Source organism: Phialemonium atrogriseum, assembly GCF_030411735.1.
Source record: "Phialemonium atrogriseum strain 8032-3 unplaced genomic scaffold QBC33scaffold_2, whole genome shotgun sequence".
NCBI lineage: Eukaryota > Fungi > Ascomycota > Sordariomycetes > Cephalothecales > Cephalothecaceae > Phialemonium > Phialemonium atrogriseum.
The window spans coordinates 1,631,462-1,651,007 of NW_026848139.1; the positions used below are offsets into that span (position 1 = coordinate 1,631,462).

General features: G+C 53.6%; 9 protein-coding genes across 9 annotated transcripts; 5 read left to right on the forward strand and 4 right to left on the reverse strand.

Annotated features, from left to right (window-relative positions):
* Positions 1-617: 617 nt before the first annotated feature.
* QBC33DRAFT_554985 (NADH-ubiquinone oxidoreductase 30.4 kDa subunit, mitochondrial) lies at positions 618-1,510 on the forward strand (the record flags this gene model as incomplete). The annotated part of the gene is made up of 2 exons (XM_060429578.1): positions 618-951; positions 1,002-1,510. The coding sequence occupies 2 exons, from the start codon at positions 618-620 to the stop codon at positions 1,508-1,510; spliced, it is 843 nt and encodes a 280-aa protein (XP_060288034.1).
* A 960-nt stretch (positions 1,511-2,470) lies between these two features.
* QBC33DRAFT_168864 (alpha/beta-hydrolase) lies at positions 2,471-4,297 on the reverse strand. Its single transcript, XM_060422301.1, has 3 exons — positions 3,892-4,297; positions 3,694-3,832; positions 2,471-3,620 (listed from the first exon to the last, which is right to left on the reverse strand). Exons 1-3 carry the CDS (start codon positions 4,081-4,083, stop codon positions 2,695-2,697), a joined length of 1,257 nt encoding a protein of 418 aa, XP_060288035.1. The 5' UTR covers positions 4,084-4,297; the 3' UTR covers positions 2,471-2,694.
* A 452-nt stretch (positions 4,298-4,749) lies between these two features.
* On the forward strand, positions 4,750-7,987 carry QBC33DRAFT_524938 (BRCT domain-containing protein). The gene is made up of 4 exons (XM_060426760.1): positions 4,750-5,053; positions 5,161-5,594; positions 5,648-7,079; positions 7,139-7,987. Exons 1-4 carry the CDS (start codon positions 4,964-4,966, stop codon positions 7,763-7,765), a joined length of 2,583 nt encoding a protein of 860 aa, XP_060288036.1. The 5' UTR covers positions 4,750-4,963; the 3' UTR covers positions 7,766-7,987.
* QBC33DRAFT_592453 (putative vacuolar protein-sorting-associated protein 25 protein) lies at positions 7,963-8,849 on the reverse strand (the record flags this gene model as incomplete). The annotated part of the gene is made up of 2 exons (XM_060431683.1): positions 8,141-8,849; positions 7,963-8,075 (listed from the first exon to the last, which is right to left on the reverse strand). Exons 1-2 carry the CDS (start codon positions 8,676-8,678, stop codon positions 7,963-7,965), a joined length of 651 nt encoding a protein of 216 aa, XP_060288037.1. The 5' UTR covers positions 8,679-8,849.
* A 525-nt stretch (positions 8,850-9,374) lies between these two features.
* Positions 9,375-10,248, forward strand: QBC33DRAFT_592465 (uncharacterized protein; the record flags this gene model as incomplete). Its single annotated transcript, XM_060431684.1, has 2 exons — positions 9,375-9,466; positions 9,626-10,248. The coding sequence occupies 2 exons, from the start codon at positions 9,375-9,377 to the stop codon at positions 9,987-9,989; spliced, it is 456 nt and encodes a 151-aa protein (XP_060288038.1). The 3' UTR covers positions 9,990-10,248.
* A 41-nt stretch (positions 10,249-10,289) lies between these two features.
* On the forward strand, positions 10,290-11,217 carry QBC33DRAFT_511317 (uncharacterized protein; the record flags this gene model as incomplete). Its single annotated transcript, XM_060425833.1, has 3 exons — positions 10,290-10,326; positions 10,374-10,951; positions 11,173-11,217. 3 exons carry the CDS (start codon positions 10,290-10,292, stop codon positions 11,215-11,217), a joined length of 660 nt encoding a protein of 219 aa, XP_060288039.1.
* Positions 11,218-12,192: 975 nt separating this feature from the next.
* Positions 12,193-13,038, forward strand: QBC33DRAFT_575648 (uncharacterized protein; the record flags this gene model as incomplete). Its single annotated transcript, XM_060430848.1, has 5 exons — positions 12,193-12,255; positions 12,292-12,414; positions 12,481-12,561; positions 12,624-12,871; positions 13,002-13,038. 5 exons carry the CDS (start codon positions 12,193-12,195, stop codon positions 13,036-13,038), a joined length of 552 nt encoding a protein of 183 aa, XP_060288040.1.
* A 183-nt stretch (positions 13,039-13,221) lies between these two features.
* QBC33DRAFT_554990 (uncharacterized protein) lies at positions 13,222-15,619 on the reverse strand (the record flags this gene model as incomplete). The annotated part of the gene is made up of 8 exons (XM_060429579.1): positions 13,222-13,332; positions 13,416-14,313; positions 14,433-14,507; positions 14,583-15,169; positions 15,268-15,310; positions 15,366-15,430; positions 15,485-15,521; positions 15,612-15,619. 8 exons carry the CDS (start codon positions 15,617-15,619, stop codon positions 13,222-13,224), a joined length of 1,824 nt encoding a protein of 607 aa, XP_060288041.1.
* Positions 15,620-16,675: 1,056 nt separating this feature from the next.
* On the reverse strand, positions 16,676-19,399 carry QBC33DRAFT_524948 (HEC/Ndc80p family-domain-containing protein). The gene is made up of 4 exons (XM_060426761.1): positions 19,195-19,399; positions 17,315-19,132; positions 17,127-17,257; positions 16,676-17,067 (listed from the first exon to the last, which is right to left on the reverse strand). Exons 1-4 carry the CDS (start codon positions 19,237-19,239, stop codon positions 16,866-16,868), a joined length of 2,196 nt encoding a protein of 731 aa, XP_060288042.1. The 5' UTR covers positions 19,240-19,399; the 3' UTR covers positions 16,676-16,865.
* Between the last annotated feature and the right edge of the window lie 147 nt (positions 19,400-19,546).

The following is a 19,546-nucleotide window of genomic DNA, read 5'->3' on the forward strand; positions in this document are numbered from 1 at the left end:
GGAGATAGGTTGGTAGGTGTGAGACGGAGAAGAATCAACGAAGAGCCTTTCTTCGAAAGGTGCTGGATTCTACGCTAGTCATAAAATGGTTAGATTCATCTCAAGCTCCGCGCACGTGTCGAGTCACAGTTGGCGTTGGAGACGCGAAGCGTGACTAGGTTCTTATTAGTTAGATTTGAGACCCTCCGGAATCAGAGCACCCAAGGCGCAAAGGCTGATATTGTTCTTTGTTTGATTTTCAAACTTACGTCGAGTTACCCGTCCCCAGTATGCAAGTTGGAAAAGAATGCCGAAGCAAAAAAGTCTGTTCATGTTTGTGTTCGCGGTAAGTTTTACTCGGGAAGTACCTACCTAGGTACCTAACCTTACCTAACCTCCGGTACCTTACTTAAGTACCTAAGTACATAGGTACCTTAGGTTGGTAGGATTGTTTTACAGTCACGTGATTTCCAATTACATAATCCACACTTCGGGTTTGCGACTCCCGCCTCTGCTATCATCGTTTGTCTCGACTTCCTCGACCTCCCATGGTATGAAGGCTTGAGAGCCCCTCGATCAATTGGCCTTCCAGCCCCTCACAACCAGCTATGGCAAGCAAGCTTTGCAGAAGCAGAGCAATGGCTCAGGCCTTGCGGCCTGCCAATCCATCCATCCAAGTTCGGAGCGAAACCCTCTTGCGCTGCCTGTCAACCACCAGCCGCCAGAATGTCGCACTCCCCAAGGACGCCCAAAACATGCGCGCTGCTCCCCGAGACCACATAGGGACACTCAAAGCTCCACTTGTCAACCCGGCCGACAAGTACCAGTCGAAGGCAGACAACTTGCACAAGTACGGCTCATGGGTCATGGGCTGTCTTCCCAAGTACATCCAGCAGTTCTCTGTTTGGAAGGACGAATTGACCATTTACATCTCTCCCTCCGGGGTGATTCCGGTTTTCACGTTCCTGAAATGTTAGTTTCTACCCACCGATATCACAGGCGATTCTAATTGAAATATACAGACAACACCGCGGCCGAATTCACGCAGCTCAGTGAAATGACTGCTGTTGACTTCCCCACCAGAGACCAGCGGTTCGAGATCGTCTACAATCTCCTGAGCGTGCGCCACAATGCTAGGATTCGTGTCAAGACCTATGCCGACGAAGCGTCCCCTGTCCCTAGCATCACCAGCCTCTATGACGGCGCCAACTGGTATGAGCGGGAAACTTATGACATGTTCGGCGTGTTTTTCGTTGGTCACCCTGACCTTCGTCGCATCTTGACGGACTACGGCTTCGAAGGGCATCCTTTGCGGAAGGACTTCCCGCTGACTGGCTACACCGAGATCCGGTACGATGAGGAGAAGAAGCGCATTGTCACCGAGCCGCTGGAGCTCACCCAGGCGTTCCGCAACTTCGAGGGAGGATCCAGTGCGTGGGAGCAGATCGGTCCTGGTGTTGACCGGAAACCCGATACGTTCAAGCTGCCGACACCGAAGCCGGAGGAAAAGAAGGAGGAGCCGAAGAAATAGACAAGCTTCGAGGCTGTGTACATATCACCTGTCAAAATTCACGGTGGTTGAATCCCACCTTGTTTGTCACTTGGCCACTTGGTGCTATTGGATCACGCCTCACCAGGGCGATCATCGTCTTATCTCGAGTCGTCTTCCGCTCGCTGTGACTCTACCGGGGTCAGGCATGTCGTCGAAGGAGGCGGCAGGTCAGGCATGTCGCAAATCGATTTTAACATCAGACCTAATCCATAAGCTTTCTCTAGCAGACCGTAATTTTTGGTGCTGTAGCCTTTCACCACCTGTTTGTCCTGTCACCTCCGGTAAGAAAGTCAAAGTTGACTTCATGTTTCAAACTATATCCATAACCTTCCAGGGCTATTCGCCGTAACTTTAGGGTCCGACACAGATGTATAAATGAGCACGATTTCCTCGAGATGCTCAACTTGGTCTTGCACCTTTTGCACCCAACTCCTCCGTTGTCCTCGTGAAGTGAGCAGTAGTGGTTCCTCAGGTCAAAATTTCAAAACACACACCACACTAATACTTTTCATAACCTTGAACGTTCGATATACTATAGCTTCGGCTGATACGACTCGAGCAGGGCACTCATCACCTGCCATAGTCATGTACTTTGTTGGGAACGCTTCCGAAAATTGCTTCTGAGCAGAGATTTTGCTCACCAAAGAGAAGCTGAAGGAACTGGAAAAACACCATTCTATCATCCGGGACCCGTTTCTCCCCCTCGGCGATGACATTGCCTTCGAGGACAATATTCGGGAGCTGATCCGTCGTGGCGAACTGGACCTGCACAGCCAGTTGAAGACCACGTCTCATAAGAAGGAGACAGGTAGCCGAAAACCGCAGTGGTCGCCCATCGGAATGAAGATTCTCAGGAGGTGTGCGAAGATTGGAGTGTTTTTTTTTGGCTACCAGAAGCTAGAATACCAGGGATTGTCTAGACGCCTCTTCTGTCAACTATAGGGTATCCGACGAGGATTCGAATTATCAACCAGATATCGACGTCCGTGGGGAGACAAGTCGAGATCCTCCTCGCCATTCACCCGAATTGCCCTGGAAAATATAATAACAATGGAGAAGAAACACATGGGAGTTCGGTCTATGGATAGTATTTCCTGGAGCGAATTCTAGATATATGACAACCCAACGAAACAAGGGCAAAGGCAAACACACAGCTAAGCTCTCTACAGCTTCTCCTTCGGCTTCAAAGAACCGATCCACCCTCTTAGCTCGTCATCAATCATCTGCTTCTCGACGTCGGACTTCTTCGCCCACTTCTGATACTCGGCCTCTTCTTGGCGCCATCTCTCGATCGCGGGCACTATCGAAGTGGCGGCATATTCGGCACAGACAGTAGTGGCCTCCATGGGGACCAAGTGACCGAACCCATCAACCGTCACGTCCGTTACCCGGCCAGCCTTCACACCGCCGCTGCCCCCGGCCCCCACACCAGTCATCTCCCGCTTCTCCTTCTTCGATTCCGGACTGGAAATATCACTCTCCCCTCCGTACACCCACAAGACGCTCGGCCTCAACGCAGGTAGCCTCTCTGCCGTGAGGGTCCCCTCGGGGCGGTAGAAGGGAAAGTCGGGGTACTTGTCCAGATGATCGCCCGCGTCGGGAAGCTTTTGCCGATCCACATGTCTCTTGCCGTCCTTGCCATAGGCTTGTGCCGTGGGGCGGTAGTAGGTGAAGACCTCCATGTGCTTTGTGGTCGTCAAGGTCGCTTTGCCAGCGTCTGGATACAACTTGGTCGGTGTTTCACGAATACCGTACTTGACCCAGGCATCGAGGACACGCGGATCCCACGTTTGGTAGAACTTGTTGCGGCGGAAACTCGCTTCGGCCTCCTCCCTGGACGCCCAAATGTCACGTCGGAAGGACGATTGCTTCATGGGGGAGAATCCATAGGCAGGACCATGTTTGGCAAAGCGGGATAAAACAGGGTCCAGGAGCACCAGATGCTGGAGCAGCCGCGGGTGCATGAGGGCCAAGTTCACGATGATATTGGCACCAAACGAATGGCCAATCCCAACAAGAGGGCGAGGCATCTCCCTCCGGAAATGATTGACCATGTTGAGGAGGTCACGGGTGTGGTCAAGCCACGAAGCTTCGAAGTAGAACAATTGATTAGCCTTGAGACCGATAGGGTAGGTATAGAGAGCAGTGCGAGAGAGACTCACGGTCATTTCCAATTTTGTCCTCATTGATGATTCCACTCTGACCCTGCCACGCGACATCGGCTATCCAAATGCCTCGAACGCCAACGCCTTGCTTTCCGAGTTCCCTCACGAGATCCTCCCACAGCGGCTCATACAGCTCCTGCAGTATTCGATCAGAATAGGCTCTCTAGTATTATCATCAACAAAATACAAACTCACCTTGACGAATCCATTGGCATGGGAAGCGATGACTGTAACATCACCGGGTTTCGGGTGCAGGTTGTCCCTGGGAATGTATTGTTTTACAGACAGATGGAGAACTTCGTCTTGTGAATGGGCAGTGGCATTGGCATATTCCCGGATGTGTTGGCCCTCGACGAGGTGCTCCTTGACATAGAAGGCAGACGTCATTTTCGTTGGTTCGCAATATGAGCTCTAGAGTTCTTCAGACTTTGAAGACAGCTAGGCTTGCGTGGCGCCTAATGCCAGAGATATTTAGAAATGATTTGCCAGATGCTGGCAAGGTAAGGCGAAGAGAGAAACAAGGTAGAACGGGGCAGTCACACCATCATGCAAGGTACAGAGACAATAATGAATAGAAGCTACGTTATAGGAAACTCGAGAACTCAAGCGACTAACGAAGCACAAGCTGAAGGTGGTTGAGGATGTCAGTTTCAGTGGAGATAGCATCCATCCTAATTGCCGAGGCAGCGGTTGCCGGCAAGATGGACGGCTTCGCTAGCCACGTCTTAATGTCACCATCTGAGCAACCACCGAGGAAGTACCTAGGTTGCCTAGGCAATCAGGGGAACAAGTTGCTATATGTAGTTTCTCATCATCTAGAACGCAAATAAGAAATAATCCATACGTAGTCCCGACGCTATCGATGTCGAAACGGACGTTGCTTGAAAGGAGAGTCCACCGAAACTAACCCCAACCCTTAGGTAGGTACCCCGAGATCCCCACTTCCATCTTTCAGCAGGGCTGTCAGGTGACACGTTCCTGCCTCGCGTCTTGCCGCCTAGCGCGTAGACCCCCCATTTAGCTGACCTGCAAGTCGCGTCCCCCCTCCCCGAAAAAAAACAGTGACATAAGTCAGGCCCTCTCTGCCCAGCATTTCCATCTTCCTTGCTTCCCACAGCTTCAGGCAGGCACTGCTAACCAGCTGATAACGAATGCAATATATTGCAGCCTTTCCGTTTGCCCCTACCATTTCACGTATTCAAACTTCACCACATCTCATGCAAGTTCAACCAAAATCTCACCAGTCGCGTCCGTAGTCAGGATTAAGATGGCGGAGGACTACCAAAGCACCTTGTTCGACTCTTGCCTGATTGCCTTCGTGATCAGCAAGTCGTTGTCACCTCAGGCTATTTTACAGGTATGTTGCAAAAGCACCTGGCCCTCGGCGTTTCTCCCTAGATAGACGCGACAATGAAGTAGCCTCGACTTGATTCGCGTATTAATAGACATGGCTCGCACTTGTAGTTGTCGGACGTCGTCAAGAAGAACGGGGCTCAGGTCCTCGAACCCGACAGACATGGGAAAATACGGATACCCCAGGCCACACATATCGTTTCCAATACCATCGACTTCGACCAGTATGCCGAAGCTCAGGCAATGATGATTCCGGTTGTCACCGCCGACTGGATCAAGACTTCGCTTGCAAGGAATAGACAAAACCAGGTCCGGCCATACTCGCCTGACCCGCGAAACATATTCTCCAACGTCACCCTCACCTGTGCTGACATTCCGTTGGGCGACAAAGAGGCCATCATTGGCGCGACTATGGCCCTGGGCGGCATGGAATCTAAGGACCTTACGCGCCTAACAACTCATATCTGCGCTCTCTCCATGGACCATCCCAAGTGCCAGCAGGCTATTAAGAAAGGCCACCCTTGCAAGATTGTCCTTCCCCACTGGTGAGTACGCCCCTTCTTCTGTTCATTCCTGGTAGCATACTCACCGCTTCAAGGTTCGACGACTGTTTCAAGTTGGGAAAGAGGATAGACGAGGCACCGTACCTACTACCGGACCCGGAGATTTTACGAGTGCAGCCCGAAGACCATATCAAGGTTCCGTCTAGCCAGCACCTGGAAGGCGCTACATCCGTCGTTCCAGACACTCTGGCCGCAGTTCATTCAGAGGCGAGTAGTCGGCAGAGTCTGGTCGTCTTCTCGCAGAAGAAGGTGTTGTTATCGGTGGACCTGCCGATCAATACGCGGCTGCGCAACATTCTTCAGGAGCTCATAAAGAGCGGCGGAGGAGAGGTCGTTGACTCTGTGGATGCCTGCGACATGTTCATCTGCCAGTTCCGCGACGGAGAAAAGTATAAACGCGCTGCCCAGTCTGGGAAGGATGTCGGGAACCTGGCATGGCTTTACCACCTCATCGTACACAACGAGTGGACCTCGCCATTCAGACGCCTCCTCCACTATCCCATCCCCAAGAACGGTATTCCTGGCTTCAAGGATATGAGGATCACCCTGTCCAATTATGGGGGCGAGGCACGGATATATCTGGAGAATCTCATAACGGCAGCTGGCGCGACTTTTACCAAGACGATGAAGGCGGACAACACCCATCTCATAACAGCTCGGATGAATAGTGAAAAGTGCGACGCCGCCAAGGACTGGAATATCGACATCGTCAACCACCTTTGGATAGAGGAGAGCTACGCCAAATGTGAGGTACAACCGCTCACGGTCCCGAACTACACTCACTTTCCTAGCCGTACGAATCTCGGTGAAGTCATCGGCCAGACCTTCCTTGACGAGACGAAGTTGCATGCATTATACTACCCCGGCGGGGACAATAATCTCGACGGTGCTGCGAAGAGACGGAGGAAGATACATGACGCTGCCCAGGAGAATCTACTTGCGATCGGGCAGAGCCCAGATGTTGCCAATGGGCGTCGGGAATCTAGAGACTTTGATATCATGAAGGATTCAAGCCTAGACAGCTCGGGGACGACTCCTAAAGCGGCCCCCCAGCGAGCACAGAAGACCCACACATACGCAACGCCGGCCAAGGGGCGCCATGTTCGGTCAGGGAAGGAGAACGACACGCCATCCATACTGTCAAGCGGGAGCCGCAGCGCAAAAGCACAGGCTCTTTCAAAGCTCCAGGACATGTCGGTCGATATCGCTCTATACGAGAAAGAGAAGAAGCGGGCGGCGAAGGACGGCGGCCTCTGGGGCGGCAAGCGGGCTGCGGATCAGCTCGACAAGGAACGTAGTGGCACAAAATCGAGCCCGGTACACGACAGGCCAGTGAACGATGATGACGAGGAAACCAGGCGTCCGGCCAAGAAGCACAAACCTTCCCTGCCGCCAGCAGAAATGCGGGTTGTCCTGACAGGGTATAAACGGTGGATTGCGGACACGAACAGAGAAGACATTGATCGGGTAAGCTACAGGTCTGACTTTTATCCCTGGGTCGTTTACTGACTGGCGTTCAAACGCAGCGCAAGCTTCGCAAGCTCGGCGTCCAAATTGTCACGGACAATGTCCCATGCGACTACCTTGCGGCCCCTCAGATGGTCCGTACCATGAAGTTCTTGCGCACTCTGGCTCGAGGCGTTGACGTTCTGGACTCGTCTTTTATTGATGAATGTTTGGATACTGGCAAGTTGCCCGACGTCCAGTCCTATCTTCTAAAGGATAAGGAGAATGAGAAGAAGTTTGGCGTCGTCCTTCAAAAAGCGACCGCCAGAGCCCGTGCCAACCGCGGGCGCCTTCTTTGGCATATTCCTATCTACTGTACCGCTGAGATTAAGAATGGTGTCGAGAACTATCGGACAATCGCTGAGGCAAACGGTGCCATTTTCAAGGTCTACCGCGCCCGGAGTGGCACTACCATCCGGCCGACGACGGCCGAGGAGGACGGCGGTGCCGACCCCGAGCCGGTATATCTACTGACTTCGACCTCCGAGTCGGAGAAGCAGCTCTGGCCGCGGTTCGAGGAGATGGCGAGAAAGGGCAACATGGAGCCGAGGATCGTGGTCTCGGATTGGCTGTTGGATGTCGCTATGAGGCAGGAGTTGTTGTTCGACAAGGCGTACCTTGTGAAGGAGTACTTCCCCAACGTGTAGGGAGGTGGTTTGTTGGATTTTAGCGAACCTGGCGTTTTGGGTTTGTCGATTTGCCGCGCGTTTGACTCGTTTCTGTTGGAGCTGTTGCTTCCCTGACCACGCCGCCACTGAAGATCGCTTCCGTGTATTGTACCATAGCCAATAAACAGACAGGGCCTGGAACTCATAATCCCCCAGATGATCTTCGGTCGTTGATATCAGAAGAACTTAACGCCCTGTGAATCGTCCTGGCCGAATATCTGTGCCTTCCCTCTCTTGACCAGTATGTTTAGTGCTTTCAGTAGCAACTCGGGATCCAGACCGTGGAATTCTATGAACCAACAATTAGCTTCTCGGGCAGGTTGATCTGACGGATAAAAAGAGAACAGTACTGACCCGCACCCCTCGTCCCCTCGCCCTCGGTGAGCTCGTACACGGTAAGCACGCTCCCCTTCTGCGCCGTCTTCTCCACCCAGCCCTCCACCACGGCGGCCCACTCCTCGGGCGTCCGCCAGTAGATCCAGACGACGTCGCCGCCGGTGGCCCCGCTGCCGCCCCCGACGTACTCGGCTCGCCCGTCCCGGCGCATAAACTCCATCACCTCCTTGACGTCCGCCACGCCCAGCCGCCGGTTGATCTTCCTGTTGTGGAACAGCTCGTCGGCTCCCGGGGCGGGGGTCGTCGTCGTCGTCGTCGTCTGGCCTGAGGTGGTGGTAGCGATGGACCCATTGCTGCTGCCGATGTTGCTGCTGTTACCGGCAGCGTCGGACAGTGTGAGCTTGTAGATGCGGTAGTGGCGGCAGTAGGAGAGGACGAGGGCCGACCATTTAGTCAGCTGGGCGTGGTGGGTCGTCAGGTTGGTCTGGCGCGTGAAGAAGGGCGGGAAGAAGTACTCGCGCGGGAAGTTGAAGGTGCCGGGGGGGCTGGCGGCCATCTTTTGTCGGGCTTCGACGTTGTTAACGAGTGCGGGATGTGTAGAGGTAGTGAGCTCGCTCTGTGTATAGCGAGGTTAAAGAATGTCTCCTAGTTTGGTACATGGCTGAGATTCAGATATCTCGAATAGTTCTAGGTGGGGATACATATATATTATGCCCCGCCATGGTCACAGAGGTCTATTGGATTCGCCCCACCAAAACGGTCATACCTGCCTGGGGTATCGGAATGGAAGTTTGTCATTAAGCTCTTCACAAACCTTAGCTCCAGGAAACTACCTCCCTACCTAGGTGCGAAGGAAGGCCCGCCTTAGCCACGGGAGTTACCTAGGTAGGCAGGTACCTAGGTATATGCCTCTATTGTCAACCCCGACAATTCTTTCTCCCCGAATCTGGAACAGGAGCGAGGCCTGAGCCGTGGCCGCTTTAACCTGAGCAGAGGGTGAGTATGGGGGAATCATCCCCGAGTCCAGCACTGAGTATCATTTCAACGCTTGCATGGGTTGTTACACTCTCCGCACAGGCCAGCCTCCAGGCTACAGGCGCAGACTAACCTGGTCCCGAGGCCACGGATGCAGATCACCAGGCAAGGCTTGAGGTATATTACACAGACTGAATGCCACAGGGAAGAAGCGCACGAGGGCAACGTCGCATTTCCCTGCTATTTTGCGCAGGGGCATCAGATCGTATCTGTTGCCATGTACTGCTGCTCGAAGGGCGAAAAGGTGGCGCAGGTGAAAGCGACGCTGGAGGCGAAAACCAAGAAGGTGCCTCTGTGGAACTCTATATTGTAAACTCAGCCAATCACCAACATCGACGTCTCCTCTTCGCACAGGAAGAGCTCGGCGAACCAAAAGCATGTCAGCAGCCAATCACCAACATCGACGTCGTCTCTTCACAAGGCGTAACTCGGCTCCACCAGGCTTGATAGTGGTATAATATGCGACAGTCCCGCTTCTCTGCGGTACCAGGTTGCCTTGGATGATCCTGCCTTCGTCTGCTGCAAGCCACTTTTCGACAACACTCTCGTCGCCATTCTCGGAATCATTCTCAATATGGCCCCCCACTCCGGTCACCATTTGCAAATTATCAACACGGTGCCTAAAGGAACCGGTGCCTTTCCGCAATTCACCAAGCTTCCCCTCGAGCTTCGCTCCATGATATGGGAGCAATCACTCTGTTACGAGCGTCTGATCCGAGTGGACCTTTGGCCGGGGAGCTCTCTCGAACATTTGAACGAGGATCAGAAGTGGGCTGTCGGCGACAGGCTGAGGCTTCGCTCCAGCTCTCGGAAAGCTTTCTCATCGTCTTGAGGAACAGGCATGAAATAAGCAAGCTCTTTCGCGTTTGCTCCGACTCGCGACAAGCTGCTCTGCGTTTCTATCGGGTCCAAGTGCCTTGCTATTAGAAGCAGCTGGGCAGTCCTCCGATAGAAGGGACTTTTTATTTCCACCCGGAGCTAGATATCTTGGATATATCCGGGCAAGGATTCCTTCCCAGGTTCGCGCATCTGCTCTGGACCCGTGATCCTCGGCGTGTTGGACTCGTCAACCTTGGGCTGGCTAAGAGGGCTCACGGGGGATACTTTGATAAGCTTTTTCAACCAAAAAAGGATGAAGATCTTCTACGTCAAGCTTTGTCAAGACTACGGTGTGTCATTTTCGGATATGACGGACAACTTGGACGTGGGATTCCAGACTTCTCGACTAGCTGCAACAGCTTCACGAAGAGCCAGATACATCGCTCCCGACCCCTTCAGGCCTCCGTCTCAAAGTTTCAGCGGCTGCCACGAGATCCCAGATCAATAGAAACAGAGTTGAAGAAGGTTTTTATGGGCTTCGGAGATCCACGAGTCCAAATTTACCGCTGGTTCAGGCTACTTGAGAAGTGGCAGATCGAGTACCATGATTACTCGGTTGACTATCGTTTTATGATCACTTTCAATTGCAGGCGGGTGGAAAACCGAGAGGAGGCATTTCTGGCGCTTCGGGGGGAGGAGGAGGATTGGACAGCGTGGCGGAAGGCATGTGCGGAGGAGGGGACAGCCTGCGAGGACGATGAACAGGCACTTCCTTCGGCTTATGGGTTCTGGCTCTTCCCCATAGATGCATTCGGGCCTATTCCAAGTGCCAGCAAGCAGATCCGCAAGACCGGCAGGGCCAGAACAAGAGATCGGTCTCGAGTTTGGGACCACTTCAAGGCATGGGATCTGTCGGAGCACAAGCCTGAACTCTGCCTGCAATATCTCCCCGAGGCACCATTATCTGAGCTTGATGTGCGCCCTAAAGGGTTGAGGCCTCTGCGTTCTCGCCCCAAACGTCCTGCTAAAAAGGAATGGCGGTTCCGTCGTCCAAGAATGAGCAGACGAGCATACAGGTATCCAGCCTAGTTGCCTGTTCAAAAAGTCTTACAACAAGAAGGAAGAGTCTGATTAGCAGTTCAATCGCCCTTCAAGCCCTTCAAAAGCCATTGATAGCTTTTAACGACTTTTAATAGCCCATCGCCGCTCTTGCTCACCCTCACGTCACCCGCACTCAGTGATTGATGCTCAGTGATGCTAGGGTTTCCATAACCTTGACTAGCCGCTTCGGACGCTCGCTAACTGTCTACTGGTATTCAAGTTCAACTCGCTCTTCCTAGAGAGACGTCAACTTTACGCGACTCTGCAATACATAACGTTTTGGCCACCGTTACTAGAAAAGGGGACAAGAGTAGGACAAGCAGGGGCCTGGTTTCTGGCATCCTCTATTTCCTCAACGACGCGGGCGAACACGCCAGTTGCCCGGACTCTGGGCGAGAGGCTTAGTACAGCCAGAGGATAGGATGGCAGACCTTCAGTGTAGGAGTTCCGTTAGGCCTTCTTTGTCGCATGCTTGCGTCATGATCGGGTAGTCTTTGGCCGCTCGTCACGCTGAGGACTCAAGACTCAAAGGCGTCTTCAAAATTAAACAGGCTTAGATCTATGCCATCACAAAGATCACAGGGCACAAGCTAGCAGGGCATGTCCTTAAGTCTCAATCAAGAGAAACAGGTCGCATTCCCACTATCGCAGCAGGGGGCTTCTAGCCGAAGGGGGCTGGATTGTACAGTATAGACAGGCGCTCCTCTGGTAAAGAGCTTGTCTCCACGGGCAGGGCATTTAGCTATTCAGTCAGGGTGTTGCCAAAATTATTTGGGCAGTTGGAGCATGAAAAAGGCCAGCTGGCCAGCACGGAACAAGCGACGGCGACGGCGACGGCAATGGCGATGGCAACAGCAGCAGAGAAGGCGACGGCAAGAGTGCTTTAGCAATAGCGACAGCGACGGCTAGCCAAATGCTCCTTCCTACCCTAACAGTTAAATGCCCCTGCCTGGATAGCTGAATGCCCATGCCCCCGGAGACAACCTCCTGATAAAAAAGACAATTTTATTACCTCACTCATCAAGCATAGCCAGTGACCAAAATTACTCACCCGTCTCAGGCTCTCGTGATATTATCAGATACAGTCCAACTCTTAAGTGCAGTCCGTGGCGAGGATGTGGTGGTCCGTCGTCGGCACTGGAGCATCCTCGTTCGTGACCTGCACCGACAATAAGACCGTGTTGAAAAGCCACTAAGTCTGTGAAGACGGCGAGAACTGGGGGTCGCTCTTGGTGAGCTTTGCAGACACCCTCCGCCGGCAGGCGTCGGTGTACCAGCATCTCGGCACGCATCCCAACATCCCCACCTGCCACGGCCTTGACGAGATCCATCCCGGCGTCCACGCCCTGCGGCTCGAGCTGGCGCCGTTCGGCAACCTGAGAGACTGCATCCGGAAACACAAGGACATGCCGCCGCCCGTAGGCGTCCGCCTCGACATGATGCCCGATGCGGCTCGGGCGCTGGGCCACCTGCATTCCCTATCCGTGTAACACTCTCCGACGTCAGCTGTCGTAACCTCCTCCTCTTCGACGACCATCGCGTCAAGCTCTGCGATTTCGACAGCTCGCTGATGAAGGGACAAGCCTTTGACGCCACGAACTACGAGGAGGCCGCGTACGAGCTGCCGCTTCGGGGCCGGACGTTGAAGGGCCGGGCCGTCACCAAGAGAGAGCTGTTCGCGCTGGGATGGTTGTTATACGAGACCATGGCGTGGGTGAAGCCGTTCGAAGGGGACGGCGTCACCGAGATCGAGGAAAGCTCGCTCAAGAAGTCTTCCCCAGCTCGGAAGGCGTGGTGGACGGCGAAGTCATCGAGAGATGCTGGCACGAGAAACGCGAGACGGTCGCAGCGGCGCTTCAGAAGGTAAGAGCGGGGGGGGGGGGGGTAAAGCATCTCCTGTTTCTGCACTGGCCAACGCACATAGCCAACATCTACCTTTCAAGCTCCTCTCGAAACTGTGATTCAACTCACTAAGCAAGTTTGTTTCCAATTTTTATTTTACCCACTCCCTGAGATGGAAAAGATTCCCCCATCCATGCCCGTTCGTTTGCAAGAACGCGACGTAGATAAAAGTTTTTTTTAAACGTATGAAACAAAGCAAGAGGCGGGTGCCTCTCTTCTGCTTTGATTTTCATTCTCTTCTCTTACATACCGTTTGCCTTCTCCTCCAGAACGGAGATGACACTGGGCGTCTCTTGAGGAGCAGCGGTCGCAACGGGCTCCAGGGTAAGGCTGGTGGGTCGGCTCGTGATGAACTGCAAATCAAGGAGCGTCGTCATTAGCCATCAAGTCCTTACTCCCTTCCCTCCCTTTTACCACCCATGCGGATAAGACTTACACTGCTCGCCGCGCTCAGCAGGGCGATGAGCGAGCTCTGTACGACGTCTTCGTGGATACCGACGCCCCAGACTGTCTGCTTGCTGCCTCTAGGCTTGCACTCGATATATGAGGCCGCCTTCACACCTCCACCCTCGCCGATGGCATGCTCCTTATAGTCGTGAACGTCGAGGTCAATATTGACTTCCTTGAGCGCAGCTACCATGCTAGAGATTGGTCCATTCCCTCGACCACGCAGTTTAAACTCTTTACCGTCCACGAGGATGACGCCCTCAAAGATACGTATCAGGTCTTTCGTGTCCTGGGTTTTGCCTAGCGCTGGGGGCATAGGAGACTGTGAGCGGTCAGGGGTGATACTATAGTCAACAAGGCCAAAGTGAGGGTTCTTGTTGAGGAAATAAGTTGTCTCGAAGAGCTGGGTAATCTCGTTGGCTAGCAACTCGCGTCCAAGCTCCTCCGTGCGGCGCTGGACAACGTTGGAGAAGGCGACCTGGAGGCCGCGAGGGAGATCGAGCTGCAGCTTCGCCTGCAAAATAAAGGCACTTCCCCCCTTTCCAGACTGCGAGTTGACGCGAATGATAGCCTCGTAATTGCGACCGATATCTTGGGGATCTAGTGGCAGGTAGGGCATCCCGTGCCATGGGTCCTCGCTGGATAGGCCTTGGCGCTGACGGTTCTGGAATCCTTTCTTGATTGCATCTTGATGGCTGCCCGAGAATGCTGCACATACGAGACTACCGCCGTAGGGAGCACGCTGGTGGACGGGAATCTTGGTGCAGGATTCGACCATCTGGATGACTGAGTTCAGATCGGAGAAATCAACTTGTGGGCTCACACCCTGTGTGTAAAGGTTCAGAGCCAAGGTGACAAGATCGACATTGCCTGTTCTCTCCCCGTTGCTGTGAAAGGTTTAGTATTGTCTCATGAATCACAAAGACAAGGAAGGATACGAACCCAAACAGACAGCCCTCTACACGGTCAGCTCCCGCCATCTGGCCAAGTTCTGCTGCTGCAATACCTGTACCACGTCAGTGCCCGCACCACGGCGCCAGAATTGGATACACTGACTACATCCACGATCGTTGTGAGGATGCTGCCGAAAATCGTTAACATGGTTATGATACAGACATGAGAGACGGGAAGGGTATGACTTGCCAGAGACACGCACACGTTCTCCCTGTCCCCGATGTTGTTACAAAAGTATTCTATCAGGTCCGCATATACGTTGGGTGTTGACAGCTCGACCGTAGCGGGCAAGTTGAGGATGATTTGGTCCCCGGTTTCTCCATTAGGGCCCCAGGCAGCTTTCACCGCGCGGCATACCCTCAGGGCATAATCGGGATCTGTGTCGGAGAAACACTCCGGCGAGAATTCGAACTGCCATCGAGTTCCAGAAGCTTCGGGGTTGTCCTTGGTCAGGGATCTGACCAGCTTAGTGCATTCCACGGCAAGCTCCAGGGTCTGCTCTTCCGAGTAGCCGAAGACGACTTGCCGGAAGCACTCGCTTGTAGCGAGATATATGTGGATGATGGCGTTTTTCGCCCCGCGGACCGACTCTACAGTCTTCTGGATGAGATCGGGGCGGCAGGGTGAAAGGACCTGTAGGAATACGTCGTCCGGCACGGCTCCCGGGGTTTCGATCAAGCGGCGGGTGAAGTCAAAGTCGGTCTGGGACGCAGAAGGAAAAGAGACCTCAATTTCCTTGTAACCAAGATCGCACAGCATCTTGAAGTAGCGCCACTTCTCCTCGCCGTTCTGTTTGTTGACCGGCCCATGTCAGTTCCGGGACGCAGGTATTCTAGCTCACGCAAGAAGGTCAAGGAAGGGGCCTGCGCGGGCATGAAGAAACGTACCATTGGATCGGGCAGACTCTGGTTGCCATCGCGGAGGCAAGAGCTTCGAGAATGTTAGCAACGCCTCATGTGCTGAAAGTGTATATTGGGGAACATACGACAGCCAGCGAGGGGATTTGTCGATGACCTTGTCGGGCCACTGTCGGTTCGGCAAATGCGGCGGCTAGCCACGTTAGTGGAAATATAGAAGCTGAGAGCATAGAAGCACGAAGCTCACCTTGAACGGCTTGTACTTCTTCCACGGTTCCTTGAGGCTGCAGAGGAGGGTCGAGAAGGTTAGCCCTGCATGTGTCAAAATTCTCGATTGAACAGAGCAGCGTTCGCGGGCAGCTCCAGCGACTTACATCGGCATCTTGGCGGCGGGACGTCGGCCGACGTTTGGGAAGGGACCAGTTGGTGTGGGGTGGTTTCGAGTGTGAAAAAAGGAAGGAGCGAGGAAGGCGAGAAAACAGGGCGAGTTGCTTTTCCAATTCCAACAGAGAGTATCTCCGAAGAAGATAAAGAGGGAGGGAAAGAAAGAATATAAGGATAGAAATACGCAGGGCGTGGCGGGCTTGAGTCACAGAAGCGGGGTGGAAGTTTGGAGGGGCAGCACCTCTAGTGGGATGGTCCCACTGAAATTTTCCTAGCTCCGAATGTGGACGGCCGGACTGGCGGCTGGACCCTTTTACGTAAGGCCGCTGGATGGTCACTGACTGGGCGGGGTCACAAACTGTACGGGCGCGCCCTTTCCTCAAATCCTTACCAGCAGCACCTTGGTGGCCGTTTGCCGCGTTGAAGCGACGACATCCGAAATGGTCTGCGCCGATCGTTGGTTGCTATCAGCCCAGCATTGCGGCATCATGACTTTTCCATCAGACGAGAAGTATCATATTTCCATTAGAGCTATCTTTCAGTTCCTTCCTCTCATAGAGATCTCACGTTAGTGATTTGTAATCAAGTTCGAATGCTTTCCCTTCAAGAGCTGTTCCTCTTCGAATCTTCGTCCTGTTCTCGACTGCGCCAGTGCTCCCAGGCTCGAGATGCTTGACGGCATCAAGGCATTTTCGGAAGAGTTCGAGACCCAACAAAGCCTCTTCATCGCATTTGAGATCTTCCAAATCTTGGCTCGAGTTGTCGTCGCATTGCATTCGCCTTTCGGGGCATGCTTGTCGAAGTTGTCATCGTCTTCAGTCAAGTCTTCATCATCCTCCGGTAGGTCCTCATCGTTTGCTTCTCCGAAGGCGGCCTGCCATTCAGGAGTTCCCGGCACCGCCTTCTTCGGCTCAGGGGGTTCAGAGTCTCCAAAATACACAAATTCTTGGTGACGTTTGATATCAGGCCTAACACCCAATCCAGAGTTAGGACAACTCTTGAGGTAGGTACCTACGTAAAAAGATACCTAATTCACCCGTAAATTTAGTCGCGTCCGCCGTTGCTTTGGGTTCAACCTTCGTCCAACACCCAAACGACTGAGCAGAAGAAAGTTACTTCCAAAACTCTCACAAAGTCGGGTGTCAATTGTCCTACATGGATGAAGTGGGTATAGAGTAAATATTGTAGGTGCAAAGGGCGGAAACAGCATGTTAACAATAATCGTGGCTCATTACAAATGACATTTACAGCTCAACTGCACGGGTCTCGTCTCTCATCTCATCGCTCCCCAACTCCTTCTCCAGCTCGTCGGCGACGAAGAACTCGTACTCCTCTAGGCTCTTCTGGACGTGCATCTTGAACTTGATCACGTCGTTAATCATGCGCACGAGTTCCGTGTGAAGCTCCTCTCGGAGAGCGCTCGAGCGGAGCGTCAGTTGCTCATGTCTGAGAAGTCCTCGTTAGCGCGAGTCTGTTGCGAGCCCTTGTTTGTCGCTTCTACTCACTCAATGTTGATGTTCATCTCCCGCTGCTCCATCAGCTGTACCGACTCGGTGAGCTGGGCGCGCATCTTGGCAAGCTCCTTTTCCATCTTCTCGATCTGCGCATCTGATGCCATCTTCTGTGCGGTGGTGACCTAGGGGAATTACTGTCAGCTGCGATCCGCAAAGCGTCAATCTCGAATTAAACCAACCTCTTTCGTCTTCTCGTACTCCTCTTCGGCTGCACGCACACGGTGCTCCAGAGCTTCAACCTCGTTTCGCTTATCCTCGATCGCCTCCTTAGCACGGTCAAGCAGATCGTGGTCCTCCATCATCATATCCATGGCGACCTTCCTCCGCTCCGAGACCTCTTTCCTGAGAGTCAGGAAAGCGTTCTTAACCTGGCCCCGGAGATCAAGGTTGAGAATGTGTGCTGGCTGGTAGCCCGTGATCGGATCAACAAGAAGTCTGTCGTTCTCGACCCCTCCATTGCCGTAGGATCCTTGCAACTGGGATGACGTGAAGTTGGATCCTCCACCGACTACCACTTGCAGTTCGTAATCCTTCCCTTTGGCATTGGTCGCGGTGCCGGGAATCAGACCGATCTGGTATGCCACAGTATTGTACTTATCGGCTAGGCGCTCCAGTTCGTCGAGTTTGCGGCTGGCTTCCATCTCCTTGTCGGCTACCTTCTTCTTGGTCTCCTCGAGGCGCTGGGCTGCGGACTCGATACCCTTCTGAAGTCGCTCTCTTTCAGAAGTCATCCGGTCAATATCCTGCATGCTGATTCCTTGGTCGTCAACGGCCCGCTGCAGGCTCCTGCGCTCGTCCTCGGCCTCTTTGAGCTCAACCAGCAGCTTGTCCAGTTCCTCCTGCAGCACTTGGATCCGGTTCTCGTATTTCTCGGAGCGTTGCATGGCGAGTGCATTGTACTCCTCAAACTTCACCTTATCCTCTTCCATAATCTTGAAGTGGTTGTCGAGGACCGCGGGGTCCGGCGTCGACTTCTCGAGGTCATGGATCTCCTTCAGCAGCCTGCTGTTCTCAGCTTCTAGGATCTCGAGCTCTTGCTGGTACTTGGAATTTGATTGCTCAAACGCCTTGGCCATGTTCTCGACGTGTGGCCCCAGGGCGCGTTCTGCGTCCTCATCCGTCGCGTCCTCCTCCATTGCAAGCCAGTCTCTGTACGCCGTGCTGAGAAAATCGAAGATGATGTGGTCGCCCGTAACATCAATGCCCGCCTCTATGCAAGCGTCGTCATAGTGGTTGTGCTGGTATCGCTCCAACATCTGCGCCAGTTGCATCATCCAGTGCAGGAGTCCCAAGAAGGTGCTCCAGTTCTGACCTCCGACAGCTGCGATCTGGCTCTTGGTGATGCTTTTCTCGTACGGATACCGGAGCTGCTTCAACAGAGGCGGCACCTCCTGGTCGATGTTCTTCTGGAAGCGATAGCTCGGATCGATGCGGTGGTAGAGCCACTGGAACATGTAGTTGAAGTCCTTTTGCGTCGGCGACTTGATGATATTCTGCGAGAGCATATGCTTCATCTCCATCTCAAAGTTGTGCTGCGCTAGGTACTCAAGGAGTTCCTGGCCGATCCTGGTCTGGTATGATCGATCCTTTAGGGGGCGTGGGTCGCGTGGCACGCCGGCGGGTTGTGGCGCCTGCTGGAAGAAGCTCTGATGCCCACCCACCGGGCCGGCGGTCAACGAACGCGAGCGGTAGACGCTACTCCGTCGGTCCCCATCTGTCGACGCCCGTCCGGGAACGCTGCCGGGCGTGTAAGGCTTGAGCGAGTTCGTGTTGTTGTTCTGGAAGGAAGAGCGCTTGACCGAAGACAACCCAATATCTGCGAGATTGGTTCCCGACGAGCTGCGCTGGAAGATTGGCTGGCTCGGTCGCGACATGGCGAGCGATTGCCTGGAGCCTGACATAGACCGGACATGATTGTTGCCGGCGGTTGAGTTGGGTCGCTTCATTGCTGAAGCTGGCTGAGGGATACTCGTGTTGAGGCTGATGCCCCCAAGAGTCTGTATCAATAAGTCAGTATACGTCGCGGCGCAAAGCCCAAAGCGCAAGTGCATCACCATACCTCCCTTGGCCTGCGGACGCTCCACAGACCAGTATCCTGCGACATGATGGGCAGTGCCGGTCTCTCGGTACAGTTCCACGAAGGTAGAATTCACAATTCTAAAAGGCGGTTGAACTGGCTCAAAGTCGAAACGTGTAAATCGTCTGCAAGAGAAATTACGCCGCTTGGGTGTTGAGATTGAACAAGGCAATATCCAGGTTGTTGTTGCTCCGTTGCCAAAGTAAACAAAGCTGCACACATGCTGATTGGCCCCCATTTTTGGACCCAAACAAGGGTCGACGCTAGTGCAGCACGTGATGCAGCCGGAAAACTGGGTCCTGGATCGTGACGGCATGGCAACTGGAAGCCGCAC

What these genes read in the sequence shown, in the direction of transcription:
- QBC33DRAFT_168864 (XM_060422301.1), bottom strand. Translation starts at nt 4,083, where the DNA reads ATGACGTCTGCCTTCTATGTCAAGGAGCACCTCGTCGAGGGCCAACAC. An exon ending in ATGCCAATGGATTCGTCAAG is followed by an intron (nt 3,833 to 3,891) that starts GTGAGTTTGTAT and finishes CGAATACTGCAG; the next exon opens with GAGCTGTATGAGCCGCTGTG. An exon ending in GGACAAAATTGGAAATGACC is followed by an intron (nt 3,621 to 3,693) that starts GTGAGTCTCTCT and finishes TCTACTTCGAAG; the next exon opens with CTTCGTGGCTTGACCACACC.
- QBC33DRAFT_524938 (XM_060426760.1), top strand. Translation starts at nt 4,964, where the DNA reads ATGGCGGAGGACTACCAAAGCACCTTGTTCGACTCTTGCCTGATTGCC. An exon ending in CACCTCAGGCTATTTTACAG is followed by an intron (nt 5,054 to 5,160) that starts GTATGTTGCAAA and finishes TCGCACTTGTAG; the next exon opens with TTGTCGGACGTCGTCAAGAA. An exon ending in AAGATTGTCCTTCCCCACTG is followed by an intron (nt 5,595 to 5,647) that starts GTGAGTACGCCC and finishes CACCGCTTCAAG; the next exon opens with GTTCGACGACTGTTTCAAGT.
- QBC33DRAFT_524948 (XM_060426761.1), bottom strand. Translation starts at nt 19,239, where the DNA reads ATGTCGCAGGATACTGGTCTGTGGAGCGTCCGCAGGCCAAGGGAG. An exon ending in GCGTCCGCAGGCCAAGGGAG is followed by an intron (nt 19,133 to 19,194) that starts GTATGGTGATGC and finishes TTATTGATACAG; the next exon opens with ACTCTTGGGGGCATCAGCCT. An exon ending in GAGATGAACATCAACATTGA is followed by an intron (nt 17,068 to 17,126) that starts GTGAGTAGAAGC and finishes AGGACTTCTCAG; the next exon opens with ACATGAGCAACTGACGCTCC.